Here is a 13,726-nt window from a genome sequence, read left to right as displayed (position 1 = left end):
AGATTTTTAGCATTTCTAACATTTGAAATATAAAAATTTTCAAGCATTAAAAATATTAAAAACGTTTTTTAAAATTATTATTAGACGTATTTTATAGTATTTATTCTAAATAAGAGAATGGTTATGGATTTTGTTTCAAATAATGAATAATTTTTTTAAAAAAAATAATTTAAAACGAGTCTTTGTTGACCTTTGAATCTTTGATTAAATTATGATTTGATTATTATGCATATGTTCTTAAATTTGGGGATTTTATTTTTTTATTTGCATTCAAGAGCAATATTCGAAGTCAAAAATTAGATTGCATTAATATTTGAATATTTGGAATCGGAGATGGACCCCACCGACTCAGCGAGTGAGTGAGCGTGCCGCTTCAGAAATCGGACGTTCCCACTTGGCAGCAAAATATCTCAGCTTGAGACCCGTCTATGATCTATCTTATCATCTCCGCCAAGCCTTTAACTCTCTTTTCTTTGAAATTTTCTATCCATCCAAACACTCAGACTGAGAAAGAAAAAGCAGCAGGTCGAAGACCAAAATGGCCTTCGCAACTGCAAAATTAACGGAGTTTCCTTTCACCTCTCACTCATCCTCTCTCCACTTCCTCTTCCCTAAAACCCCCCTATCTCTCCTTAAACCCTTCTCTTCGCTCCGGACCACTGACTCCAACAACCTCAGAAACCGTAAAACTAAACGATCCCTTTATCCTTGGGACCATCAAAACTCTCGAAAAAGCTCTAACACTAATCCTAATTCTAGTACCAAATCTTGGATTAACAAATGGCCTTCTCCCAATCCTTCGATTGAGTCAGAACACAGAGGCATTGATTCTAAGGGTAGGGATGGGACGGAGAGTCGGTATTTCGATGGACGGAGCGGGACTAGTGCGATAGAGAGGATTGTGCTCCGGTTGCGGAATCTAGGGTTGGGTTCGGATGATGAGGATAAGAATGAGGGGGAAGTGGAGAGTGGTGATACAATGCCAGTGACCGGGGACGAGAAATTGGGGGATTTGTTGCAACGGGATTGGGTGCGACCCGATAGTATGTTGATTGAGGATGAGGATGAGGATGACATGATTTTGCCATGGGAGAGGGGAGAGGAGCGGCAAGAAGAGGAGGGAGATGGGAGATTGAAGAGGAGGGCAGTCAGGGCGCCAACGTTGGCGGAGCTGACAATTGAGGACGAGGAGCTGAGGAGATTAAGGCGGCTCGGGATGACAATAAGAGAGAGGATTAATGTGCCCAAGGCAGGCATTACACAAGCGGTTTTGGGGAAGATTCATGAGAAGTGGAGGAAGGAAGAGTTGGTGCGGCTTAAATTTCATGAGGCTCTTGCGCATGATATGAAGACAGCCCATGAGATAGTCGAGGTTTGTGGATTTGTTGGTGGTTTTTTTTTTTTTTACATGAATTGTGCAATAATGGGTAATGACATTGTTTTGCTTGACTTAGTGGTGATTTACAATATCAGATAGTCTAACCTCCAATGTTCCTCTCTTGGTTGATGAGTTAAAATTTATATCATGCATTTTTCTATTAAACCTATTATACACACATGGTGGAAGTGACTGGGAGGGAATAGTAGGCTAATTCTGACTACAAAAGAGCAATGCAAAAAAAAAAAAAAAAGGAAGAAAAAGGCCAACGCAAAAACGCCCTATGGATGCATATTCACTCTCCTTCTGGAGATAGTGGTGCAACACCAAAAGAATGGGAAGGTGAAGCAAATGTCAAACCATAATGCTTACAAAAAGGAGGCAAGAGGCTGATCATGTCCTGTATTTTGAGATGGATGTATGATGCTGAAATACCATTTCATGTGGCATTGTGGCACTTATCCTAGTTTCAAAGTCATGGCTGAGTTGCTTGGAAAACAGGGTGTGGTTATGAAGCTGCCTACTTGCCATGAGGCTAGGGTTGCTTTCTGTTTAAAAAAGTTGGCTGAGAGAAAAGATTTAATGAAGGCCCATAAGGTTGAATGGAAAAGAAATGGACGGTTAAATTAGGTCTAGTGGAAGAATTGACAAGAGAGAAATTTGGTAAACTTTTTGGCAAATTTTCTTAAAGGAATCGTGTTTATGGAATGAAACTTCATCAATCACTAAAATGGGAAGCAACTTGGGCCATGATTGTGACTTTGGATTAGCTCAAAAGGAGGAGTTGGAAGATTCCTAATAAATGTTACATGTGCAAAGAAGAAGAAGAAATGGTTGACCATAATCTCCTTCATTGTGCTTTTTGTGGCAGTTGATTTATGCTCTTTTTTGTGTACAGTGGGTGATGCACTCTTCAGTTAGGGGTGTTCTTTTGAGTTGGCGTGGGTCTTTTGTCAAAAAGTAGAGAAAAAAGGCTTGAAAGGTTGCTTTGTTGTGCTTGTTTCAGACCACTTGGAGGGAGAGAAATAGAAGAGTTTTTGATAATTGTGAAATCATGGACCAAGCAATTAAACATTCCTTCTTGTATCTCTTTTGGGATTGGGTTATAGTATAAATTGGGGATTGTTCCTTGTTGTTGATAGACTTTGTGGATTGGTTAGGCTTTATGTAGGGCACGGTTGCTGGTTTTTGTGCCTTCATGCTGTCTTTTTTGCCTTTTGGTTGCTTTGTGTATGTCGTGTATGCCTTCTTGTTTTTTCTTTTGTTTAATACAATCTTTACTTACCTATCAATTTTTTTTTTTTTTTAAAAAAGATATTAATATATTCATTGAAATAACTTTATCCAATATCCTCTTGATATTAGGTCACTTTTTGTTGTATTCCAATGTTAATTCTCTGGAACAAATAGGACATGTGTTCATACAGATTGGCTGCTTCACTTCCAAGGCTCCAACAACTTTTCTTTAGTTATTTGACATGAAAGCAAAATAAAAATCTAATTAGTCAAATTTGGAATAAACTAATTAAAAGGAATAGTGATTATTACTCGCCATCATGTGCTTTGAGTGACTCTCAATTTAACTTGCAGGCCTTTGCTCTGCCCATTTATCAAGTACTTCAAGCATGTTTTTGCCCATTTTAAGAATTGATGAACCTTTGATGGATTTTTTAAGCGCCTGAAGCCAGGTTCGAGGGGATCATGTTTGAGGTGCAAGGTGATGATTGGTGCTCTAAGGAGGTGGAGGGCTTAAGTTATTGCTTGGTGATGGAGGGAGGTCAGATTTTGGAGTGGTTCTAGGCACTTTGCATGGGAGGCGACTTGTTCAAAAATTATCGTTGACAAGTTAAGGCATTGAGGTTTTGTCTTAACAAATTGTTTTGTCTCTATAAAAGCCAAGACTCAGCCAATGGTATTCTTATTCAAGGCCTGAGAGCTATCAAGCTTTGGCCTTTTCCATTCTCACCCTTTGATGTAATGTGGATGTTTTGAGAATTGATGAAGTTTTGCTTGTTGGGATATGAGGTTCATGAAAAAAGATCAAAAGAAGAGTGGAGAACAGCTCCCTTATGTCGTAGTGGAAGGATTTTTTGAGGGAAGACTATTTGGTCTGAAGCTGAGATGGCCTAACCCAAGGCCTTATTCCTTTGGACTTCAACTCAACTGCACCGAGAGAGATTCCATCTTGGAGTTTATTCAAAACCAAGGGTGGTTTGACCTTGTTTCCTCTGTTCTGTTTTAATTTCTTGGTTGGTGTTTTCCTTTCTGTTGCTTTCTTATATTCTCTTTACCCATTCTGTGCTGCCCTCCCTCTGGTGTTTATAATTTTTACTTTATAAACAAATACAATATTTTGTTCTTTCTCCTGTTAATAAGTATTTAGGTTGTCTCTGGCTTAGTTATTATACCCTATATACAATGTTTTGTATTTTCTCCTGTTCTGATCTCTGTCTTGGTAGTTATATCCTATATACTTGCTTTGTTTTGTGATTTCACAACTTTCAGGAATAGTTGTTATAATTTCAGTTAATTACCTCCTATTGCAGTTTATTATATCCTATATACAATGTTTTGTATTTTCTCCTGTTCTGATCTCTGTCTTGGTAGTTATATCCTATATACTTGCTTTGTTTTGTGATTTCACAACTTTCAGGTATAGTTGTTATAATTTCAGTTAATTACCTCCTATTGCAGTTTTTAAATATCTAGAAGCATAACTAAAAATGACTCGGCAACATGTTGCTAACTGCCTGTTGTGATCGGCAGCGTCGTACTGGAGGATTAGTTACATGGAGGTCAGGAAGTGTTATGGTAGTGTTTCGGGGAACCAACTATGAAGGTCCTCCTAAACCCCAGCCTGTTGATGGAGAAGGTGATTCTCTTTTTGTGCCAGACGTTTCTTCTGTTGACAATCCGGCAATGAGGAATGATAACAATGCTGGTCCTACTTTAGAAAAGGGCTCTTTGCCTGTCAGGAATCCAGTCCATGCTGAGAACATGACAGTAGAGGAAGCTGAATATAACAGCCTATTAGATGGTTTGGGTCCTCGTTTTGTTGATTGGTGGGGTACAGGAGTATTGCCTGTTGATGGTGATTTACTCCCACAAAGTATCCCTGGCTACAAAACACCGTTAAGAATTCTTCCAACAGGAATGCGGCCACGGCTGACCAATGCAGAGATGACTAATTTACGGAAGCTTGCGAAATCACTTCCTTGTCATTTTGCCCTTGGTAAGTTCACTTTACATGAGTGTTTTTTCAGTTTACAAAATTTGTTTCTGACATTAATTCCATCCTGAAATCCTGAATGAAGGGAGAAATAGAAACCACCAAGGGTTGGCTGCTGCTATTATAAAGCTTTGGGAGAAAAGCATAGTTGTGAAAATTGCTGTCAAACCAGGAATCCAGAATACAAACAACAAGTTAATGGCTGAAGAAATAAAGGTTTGTTGCAGTTTTCTCCCATTGAGTGATTAGTCACTTGTTTTATGGATTTTATGATGAACTTGTTATTAAAGTAACATATTTTGTTAAATTGATCTTACTAAAACTTGAATTTCACCTTTTTCATAATATGAAATCGATGGATGCCTATACCTCTTTTATCCTTATTATCTTTCACAAAATTGGTTATGCATTGCTTTAGACTTCACTCTTGCTATATATTCATAGTAGTATAATATAGTGTTGTGTGCGTATATTATTGTATTTAATTTATTTTTTATTATGTAAAAGGAATTTTTTGTACACGATGAAATATAGGTACGGAGAAGTAGTACAATGATGCACAATATGAATTAGAAATTCACAACTATGATGATAGTTAATAACTTGGTGTTTTGACTACCTGAAGAAAGATCAGGGATAGGGTGACTTCCATAGGATGGTCCTCTTTATTGTGTGAAAGGAATTCTTTGTACAAGATAAAATATAGGATACAGAGTTGTAGAGTGATGCACGATGTGAATTACAATTGTGCAACTTTCTTTTTTCTTTTTTCTTTTTTTGACAGGCAGAATTTTACAACTATGATAATTGTTATTAACTTATTTTGGTGTTTTGACCACCTGATGAAAAATTGGAGATAGGGTGGCTTCCATTGGTTGGTCCTTTAGATGGTGACCTAGATCAGCAAATCAAGAAGCGCAGTAGCTGGCCAAGAGGAGGGATATTTCTTCTTTTAAATTTTATAAGGGATTTTCTTCTTCCTTGAGAGCATTCTCTTGTTTTGTTTTGCTTTGTTTGAGTTGTCTTTTGCTTTCCACTATTTTTTCTTCCTTTTGCTTTGAGGGATATCTCATCCTTCTAGTGTATTTACTTCCATTCCTTGGTATAGACAATAATTGATGGCTTTGTAGAATTAAGCAATACCACTACACATTCTAGATTTAATCGAACTCTACAGTTGACACCCTTGTCCCCTTCAGAAAACAAACAAAAAACGGAAAAGGGCTGTATAGACAAATGGCATTTTTCTTTTCTTTCGTTTGTGCTTTTTTTTTAAAAAAAATAAATAAATTTGGGGTTAGATTATTCTGCCAATGGACATACTCAACATATTGGTTTGCAGGACCTAACAGGAGGAGTGTTACTACTTAGAAACAAATATTACATTGTCATATATCGTGGAAAGGATTTCCTTCCAACAAGTGTTGCTGCTGCTCTGTCAGAAAGAGAGGAATTGACTAAACATATTCAAGTTGTTGAAGAGAAAGTGCGGACTGGAGGAGCAGAGGCAATTCCATCTGGTGAAGATGGAGTCGGACAGCCTCTTGCAGGTACATTAGCAGAGTTTTATGAGGCTCAAGCTCGATGGGGAAGAGAAATATCTGCAGAAGAACATGAGAAGATGATAGAAGAAGCTTCTAGAGCTAAGAGTGCAAGGGTAGTAAAGCGTATTGAGCATAAACTAGCCCTTGTAAGTATTCCTTTTTTTCCTGAACATATAATGCTTGAAAAGTATTTTCTAATTCGTTGTGTTATGAATATGGTCTGTTTATTAAATGAACACAAATGGACGGTTATACAACTAAATTTGACTAAAATGTTGTATTATTTTTATATTCATCATTTTAAAAGATTTTGAGGGGAAAAAAAAAGTGCTGGATGCCATATTTATGTCAGGAATTTCAATCTGAATTTTGGGATAATGTTTTATTGTCCATATTATTTGTTAGCTTACATTTTTGGAGAACTGTTTAAATTCTTTGATCAAGTAATCATTGGGTTACTTTTGGAAATTTGGAAGAAATATTTGAGTGAGGGTCATGATCCTATTTGGACATATTCCCTCTCTTTTCAAAGGAAATGCTGTGGGTTTACTTTTCCAAGACTTTTAATCGTTTAATTTTACCTTTACTTTTGAATGCCTTACCCCTACTAGGAAGGGTACTTCTTATCCAATCAAGCTTCATACAAAAGTGACTGTGACTTTCTGAAACTTGTATTGAAGTATCTGCATCTTTGGTGTAAATTTATAATAATTCTCTCTTTCTTTTAAAGGTACATGTGTTAGCTTTAGCAGTTTTCATCTATAGAACTCTTATTATATATTGGCATCCTTCATATGTGTTATTAAATATTGATGCTTGAAAAAATAGCAAACCATCATCCTATATGCTGGATGGAAATCGGTGGTTGTCTGTATGCAATCACCTAGATTTTTTATTGGCGCTGTCTCAGAGCCTAGTTTTGTTGAGTTATTGTGTTTAATGCATAATTTACTGTTTAAAATTATTTCATACTTGCCTTTGTTGGGTTTTGAATCCATGAACAGGCCCAAGCCAAAAAGCTAAGAGCAGAGAGACTATTAGCTAAGATAGAAGCATCCATGATTCCTGCTGGTCCTTCTGATGACCAGGAAACAATAACTGATGAGGAGCGGTTTATGTTTCGCAGGCTTGGTTTAAGAATGAAGGCATACTTGCTTCTTGGTGAGTTATCTTATGTATATTGAGTGTGTGCTCAATTTGTTGATTGAAAAATTGATGGTTTATAATGATTCCCAGGCGTTCGTGGTGTTTTTGATGGTGTTATTGAGAATATGCATTTACATTGGAAGCATAGAGAACTTGTGAAGCTAATCTCCAAACAAAAGACCCTCGCATTTGTTGAAGACACAGCAAGATTATTGGAATATGAGAGTGGTGGGATACTAGTGGCAATAGAAAGAGTTCCAAAAGGTTATGCCCTTATATATTATCGTGGAAAGAATTATCGACGACCTGTTAGCCTGAGGCCAAGAAACCTTCTAACCAAGGCAAAAGCATTAAAGCGATCAGTGGCCATGCAGCGCCATGAGGTTCACCATCTTTTATGTCTCAATTCTGCCATTTGCATAAATAATGCTTTATTATATGATATTGTTTCCTTATGTAATTTCCAGTTATTTGTACTTTCCATTTAAGAAATATACGTTGAATGTTTCCACAGGCTCTCAGTCAACACATATCTGAACTGGAGAGAACCATAGAGCAAATGAAAATGGAAATAGTAAGTTGCTGTTGTCTTATTTAACTTTATTACATACTTCCCTAAAAAGTTGTATTTTGCTACATCTGTACCAGTTGAACCATACTTAGCTTACTGGATCGATCTTAGAAAATTTGTCTTCAATATTTATACCTTTTCACATATGTTGCTTAAATTTGCTATCCACAGGGAGATTCTAAAGATGCAGAGGATAAGGATTCCTGGAGCACAGAAGGCCATGGCCAGTTCGATCAAGTTTCAGAGGTCAGCAAAGTGAGATATTCTGTTTTTTGTTGCCAGATATTTTTGGTGGCTAGTATTCTTGTATGTTTAGTGGTTGTATTTGTGCTTTTACCAGGAAAGAAGAAAGGAATAAAATAGAAGACATTTCATGAAAATGAGCAGTAAATTATTTAGTTTTTTGTGTAGAGTGAAGATGAAGCTTCAGGCATGGATTCTGATGCTGATGATGTTGAAGACATTGACTGGAAGGATGATGAAGAGTCTGGCATTTCACGCTTCAAGAATCATGATGATCTTTCCAGCATAAAGTTTTAACACTACTTCGAATTGTTTTGAAGTGACAGGATTCCATTTTCGACAGTGCCATATCAATTAAGGTGATTCTTAAGTTTCATGTTTATAAGATAAAGATAGGCATTGGCCTTTGCGGAGTTGACCTTCCACAAGAAGGCTAGAAAATACTCATAGACCACCAAAGAAATAAAAGGATGAATGATATCATTGTTATCTTTCCAAGTCCCCGAGGCCTGCAACTTTCAACTCATGTATGGCTAAAAGGTTTGTCTTGCTATAGGTTCACCTAAAGCAACATGGTACCCTAATTTCCCTCTTGCTTGACTATCATGTTCCATCTATTAGAACATTGAAAACACTAATTGAACCAGCTTTTGTTGTTTTCACCATTCCCTACTTTTCTTTTAACTTCTACTGATTTTCCTCACCATCTTACACTCTGGATATTTTCTTCTGTAATGAACGCAAATCTTGATTCATGTGAAGGTTTCTAGGTCCAACCTCATATAAGCCTTCATTTTTTTAAGCCCTTTTCCCCACTTGCAACAGAGTGGCCTTGGATTGCATATCACATGACCATGAGCATGTTAGGCATGCAACCTGGCATGTATATATTTCTGATGTAAGGGTTTTTTTTTTTTTTTTTTCATCTGATCATAAATTAACTTTCTAATTCTTTTTCTTTTGTCTGCTTTTATTTTTATTTTTATTTTACGAGCAGGTTGATGGATGTGAGTGGCTCATGACAGCATGGATAAACTTTCTTGGTTTCTTGGCGGAAATCCTTGGACCCATTGCTGTAGGAATCTTGGAATTTGAATTGAGTTTGTGAGAATGAATAGGCAGTTGTTCAGCTGCAGTGATATCCCTTGTGCATCAAACTTAGCCTGTGTATGGAGTGCTCTCCTTATGGAATCAGCATTTTAGTTGAAGCTTGATGGCCATGGACTCTACCAAGCATGTGTGCTGAGTTTATGCCCTTTTTCAGGTCAATTTTTAAATTAATTACAAAAGTAGGAGTGTCCTTTCAAGCTATCCTCCCAAGTTCTCATTGTAAAGTCTTTCTGGATTGTCGTGCACGTGTAACTAGCTTCTGATTGCATGGGCCGTTGTTTTGCGGGTTAGAGTTGAAACGTCCTCAAGTTGTTGATTTAAAAGTTATTACTTCATTCTAACCTTGTTTGATAAAATCAATTTATTTTCTTTAAAAAATAAATGTATTTTTGTATTTATCCTTGGTAATATTATTTAGTAATAGATTTGCGTGCACAAATAAAAGGATGTGGGCAATAAGGGCAAGATGTTTTGCCAGTCGGATCAAAAAGTTAAAAAAGCATTTTATATCAACTTATTTTTCAAAAAGCAAAACAATAAAATTAAGAAACAGATGTTGGTCCAATTATTGAATTTGGATAAGAAGTTGCACTAAATAAAAGGAGTATCAATATTATGTTTCTGATTCCACTTAGTTCTATAAGCCACTGATATAAAAGTAAAAAAAATATAGAAAGAAGAAAAAGGAGTAACATTTTTAGACTAGATGATGGTCCCAGGCACTAGCAGGTTCTAGCCATGGTGCACCTAGGCAAGAGAGGTGATTGCGACATAAGAAACAACTGCTGCACCAGTAAAGAATAAAAGACATGATCCAGAAATTTTTTGAAAAACAAAGACAAAAAAAGACTCAGATGAGAATACAGAGCCGCAATTGGATTAACAACTGAATGCTGCATCAAGCATATTCCAATTTCCAAGTGTGGTTACATTTAAAATCCACGAGTTTGGACTCTACCAGAAAGATCAGTTTTATAAACAATGCACATATACTAGGAAAGCACAGCCATCACATCAGACGCCCGTAAAGCTATGTAATCAGAACCATCACTGCCCTTGAACTCATTTCCTGCATACTTGGAGTACATAATTGTGCTGCCTGGGCTTAATGACAGTGGTTTCCTATTACCCTCCCCATCCAGAGACCCAGGTCCAACTGCAATCACCTGTTCCATCCAATACAGACATATACATTGAAGATCAAAATCTCTTATGCCCTAAAAACTTCTTTTTATTTTTATTTTTATTTTTATTTTATAGTAAATTTTTGTCCCCATTGGGACTTGAACCCAGAAGCTCCCACGAACCCTCCCCATTCTTTTACCACTTGAGCCAGGCCTCAAGGGCTCTTATGCCCTAAAAAGTTACACCTAATGGCCATTTCATGAATGGGATAAACCAACAGCAGCCATTAGCATGGATGCAAATTTATTCATGAATGCTCAAACTGAAATTAAATATTCCAAGTGGTAATGCTATCTCTTACAGTGCCAATGGAAGGTTTCTCCTTTGTTGCCTCGGTAAGCAACAAGCCTCCAGCAGTCTTTTCTTCGGCCACAGCAACCTGAAAGTTAAATTCAAACCAACGATTTAAATTAAATATTTTCCATCCAATACATTTAATATAAGTCTCAACCAGCAAGCTCTTGCTCTAATAGTTTTAAGGATCGTGAAGTTGAGTAAAATTTCTTGCACTTGACTCAATAATGAGATTATTCTGCATACCACCCATTAATGCCAGAGCAGCTATCAAAATTACGAACATAATCTATGGTATTAATGCATAAGATGACACCACTTATAAGCAAGGCCCTGTGTACTTCTCTGCACTTTTTTGCTAGGCACTGCCACTAAAATTTTGGTGCTTGCCTATAAAAAAATCTGTATAAGAGAGGGCTTATAATATAGCCTAACTGCTTCTGAACCAAAATCAAATGAAAACAAAAGGCAGTGGCTTTATGCAACCATTTTTATATCTGCATTTTCTCAAAAGTGTGCAAGCAGCCCACTGACTACTCCCAAGAGTCAACCTTTACAACAACTTGATAATGCATGCCTTACTCTTGAAAATACACCTCAAATTAAAGAACTAATAAATATGGAAGGGTAACAAACCTTGATTAAGACTCTATCATTCAAGGGCTTCAGATCCTTGATATCGTCTGTCTCAAGAATACCGACTATATCATCTTCCTTCAATATAAGATGATTTGATCCATTGAACTCCAACTCAGTCCCGGCATACTTGGAATACACTACCGAGGTACCGGTCTACATAAAGAAAATATAAAGTTTGCAAAGGTCATTTGAGAATGAAAATAGAGGTATTGAGAAACAAATATAAGATCTAAGCAATCACCTTTACACCAATGTCTACTTTGTTCTTCCCAACTGTCCTGCCCTCTCCAACAGCAACAACCTCCCCTCCTTGAGGTTTTGTTTGAGCTGTTGTTGGAAGTAAAATACCACCTCCGGTCTTCTCCTCCACAGTTTTAATCTTCACCAGCACTCTATCAGCCAAGGGCTTCAAGGAAGTATACTGCCAAATCAGAAGATCATCATGTCAAATAAGCCACAAAATAGGTGTATAAGCAGTTTCAAAATTAAATACAAATATTCCTCAACTGTTCCACATCAGACAGCCCTTTTTTTTTCTTTTTTCTGGTAGGCAAAAAAAGATGTATATATACAAAAAAGAGCATACCATAATACATAGGACGTATACAACATGCACAAAACAGGCATGTTCTAAATTAGATAGCAATTTCAGTCAAATACACACATAATTAAAGCATGAAACACAGACAACCCGCTCTTGAACTTATAACTATGCACATCACATGCTCATTTGTGCTAGTTCGTTTACTGGAACTCCCGCATTCACTCCTAGTTTTGCAGATACATATAACTCAGAAGAACACATGAGTGATTCATATACAGCATCTCTTTCTTTTGTCAATGGTTCCACCAATTGATATGTTTCAGGTAAGGGCATTCTATTCTTTTCTGAAAGAACAAGAATGGGTTTTTGTCGGTTAAAAAAAATATTTATTAATGTGGAGTTTTCTGGAATGTATCAATAAGCTAGGGAATTGATAAGCCTAGGCCTCAGTCAAGTAGGCTTATTTTGGAGTGAGTAAGCAGCCAGCCTAAGGCTGTCCTGAGACCCCTTCGCTGCTATGCCTTCTTCACATATGACTGACAGGGCCCAGGAAAGCACAACAAAGGTGAAATGCTTATGCTTAAGCCATCCACAGCTCTGGTATATTCTGTCTATGAGTTGGAAAGTTCTGCCCTCTTTCATTTGTTCTTTTCATTCACCTCTCCTTCGATTTAAAGTAAGGGAAATATTTGATGAAATTCTAAACTAATGGTGGCTAAGTGTATTTAGCCCAAACTCTTAGGGGAGGTGAGCCAAATTTACCCCTAAATAAATATAGAGACCAGCTTTCCAGACTTCACAAGTTTATATATCAGCCACTCATGTAGACAAAGTATTTTTTCAAGTAAGGCAAGAACAGAAACTCCACTGAACAAGTGACTTAATATTCAATCTTGTGGTACGTTCAAACTAACCAATAAGATGAATACAGAACTCAGAAATCCCAACACTCCACGCAATAATAGGGCACCCTTCAATCCAAACATCGTTTTACCTAGAGGGAAGCCACTACCAACACTCAAATTTGGAGGGAAAATCAACCAAACCATCTCATGCCTATACACATGGAGCAGGACCCATTTTCTGGGATCCATATTATCAACTAATCCCGTTTGAAAATGCAAATTTTGGAAGCTTTCATCGTAAGGAGCAGCAATATCATGGAAAAAACAATATCAATAAAAGCTGGCAACGGGGTATCCACCATATCCTCAGAACAACAACGGCAACAAAGATGGAATACCTTGGGGCCAATTGAAGTGGCAGCTCTGACAACCAGACCCCTGAGCGACCTCTGTGTGAGACCCGCTGCTCTTAGTGGCAGACGAACCAAAGACGCCCTGACTGTTGAAGGTCGAAGCCCTTCAAATGACGGCAAACTCCTAGTTGAAATTGCGGGAGCTGTTGCCATTCCTGCACTGCATCATCAAAAACCCCTCCACAAACCATAAATACGTAATCGAATGAGGTAGGAAGAAGCTTACAAATACCTTTTGGTTCTGCTTGTTGGGAAGGCGTTGAAAGATGGCTCTTTGAACAAACGTTATCGGAGGATAAACCCTAATGACTCGGAGAATCTTATATAAACTGCGTTGGGTCGGGTTGGAGATCAACCCTGCCCCACCCCACGAGATTATTTACGAAACTCAGCCTAATATATATTTAGGATATTTGTTTAGCTATTTTCAGTTTCCGGAAAATGCATGGAAAAAATGGAAATAAAATGAAAAAATAGATTATATATTATTTTAAACTCACACTTATTTTAACTTTTCCATATAAAAATTAAATAATTTAAAAAACATAAATTTCTAATTAATTTTAATTTTTTTTATTTTTTATA

General features: G+C 37.1%; 2 protein-coding genes across 4 annotated transcripts; one reads left to right on the top strand and one right to left on the bottom strand.

The window, feature by feature from the left end:
- Positions 1–442: 442 nt before the first annotated feature.
- Positions 443–9,562, top strand: LOC117904311 (CRM-domain containing factor CFM3, chloroplastic/mitochondrial). 3 transcript variants are annotated; one of them, XM_034816855.1, is made up of 10 exons: positions 443–1,372; positions 4,145–4,610; positions 4,693–4,823; positions 5,950–6,297; positions 7,156–7,312; positions 7,388–7,680; positions 7,812–7,871; positions 8,040–8,123; positions 8,280–8,470; positions 9,109–9,562. In XM_034816855.1, the coding sequence occupies exons 1-9, from the start codon at positions 539–541 to the stop codon at positions 8,406–8,408; spliced, it is 2,502 nt and encodes an 833-aa protein (XP_034672746.1). In that variant the 5' UTR covers positions 443–538; the 3' UTR covers positions 8,409–8,470; positions 9,109–9,562. The 3 variants fall into 3 exon arrangements, with proteins under 3 accessions (XP_034672746.1, XP_034672748.1, XP_034672747.1); XM_034816856.1 differs by having other exon boundaries at positions 444–1,372; positions 8,040–8,114; XM_034816857.1 differs by lacking the exon at positions 9,109–9,562 and having other exon boundaries at positions 8,040–8,114; positions 8,209–8,299.
- A 497-nt stretch (positions 9,563–10,059) lies between these two features.
- On the bottom strand, positions 10,060–13,483 carry LOC117904312 (20 kDa chaperonin, chloroplastic-like). Its single transcript, XM_034816858.1, has 6 exons — positions 13,374–13,483; positions 13,127–13,296; positions 11,581–11,760; positions 11,337–11,492; positions 10,708–10,785; positions 10,060–10,387 (listed from the first exon to the last, which is right to left on the bottom strand). The coding sequence occupies exons 2-6, from the start codon at positions 13,292–13,294 to the stop codon at positions 10,214–10,216; spliced, it is 756 nt and encodes a 251-aa protein (XP_034672749.1). The 5' UTR covers positions 13,295–13,296; positions 13,374–13,483; the 3' UTR covers positions 10,060–10,213.
- Between the last annotated feature and the right edge of the window lie 243 nt (positions 13,484–13,726).

The sequence above is a fragment of the Vitis riparia genome, chromosome 17 (genome assembly GCF_004353265.1).
Source record: "Vitis riparia cultivar Riparia Gloire de Montpellier isolate 1030 chromosome 17, EGFV_Vit.rip_1.0, whole genome shotgun sequence".
NCBI classification, from domain to species: Eukaryota; Viridiplantae; Streptophyta; class Magnoliopsida; order Vitales; family Vitaceae; genus Vitis; species Vitis riparia.
This window is presented reverse-complemented; position numbering and strand designations above follow the sequence as displayed.

What these genes read in the sequence shown, in the direction of transcription:
- LOC117904312 (XM_034816858.1), bottom strand. Translation starts at nt 13,294, where the DNA reads ATGGCAACAGCTCCCGCAATTTCAACTAGGAGTTTGCCGTCATTTGAA. An exon ending in AAGTAGACATTGGTGTAAAG is followed by an intron (nt 11,493 to 11,580) that starts GTGATTGCTTAG and finishes TTCTTTATGTAG; the next exon opens with ACCGGTACCTCGGTAGTGTA. An exon ending in ATGATAGAGTCTTAATCAAG is followed by an intron (nt 10,786 to 11,336) that starts GTTTGTTACCCT and finishes TTTAACTTTCAG; the next exon opens with GTTGCTGTGGCCGAAGAAAA.
- LOC117904311 (XM_034816855.1), top strand. Translation starts at nt 539, where the DNA reads ATGGCCTTCGCAACTGCAAAATTAACGGAGTTTCCTTTCACCTCTCAC. An exon ending in CAGCCCATGAGATAGTCGAG is followed by an intron (nt 1,373 to 4,144) that starts GTTTGTGGATTT and finishes TGTGATCGGCAG; the next exon opens with CGTCGTACTGGAGGATTAGT. An exon ending in GAAGGCATACTTGCTTCTTG is followed by an intron (nt 7,313 to 7,387) that starts GTGAGTTATCTT and finishes AATGATTCCCAG; the next exon opens with GCGTTCGTGGTGTTTTTGAT.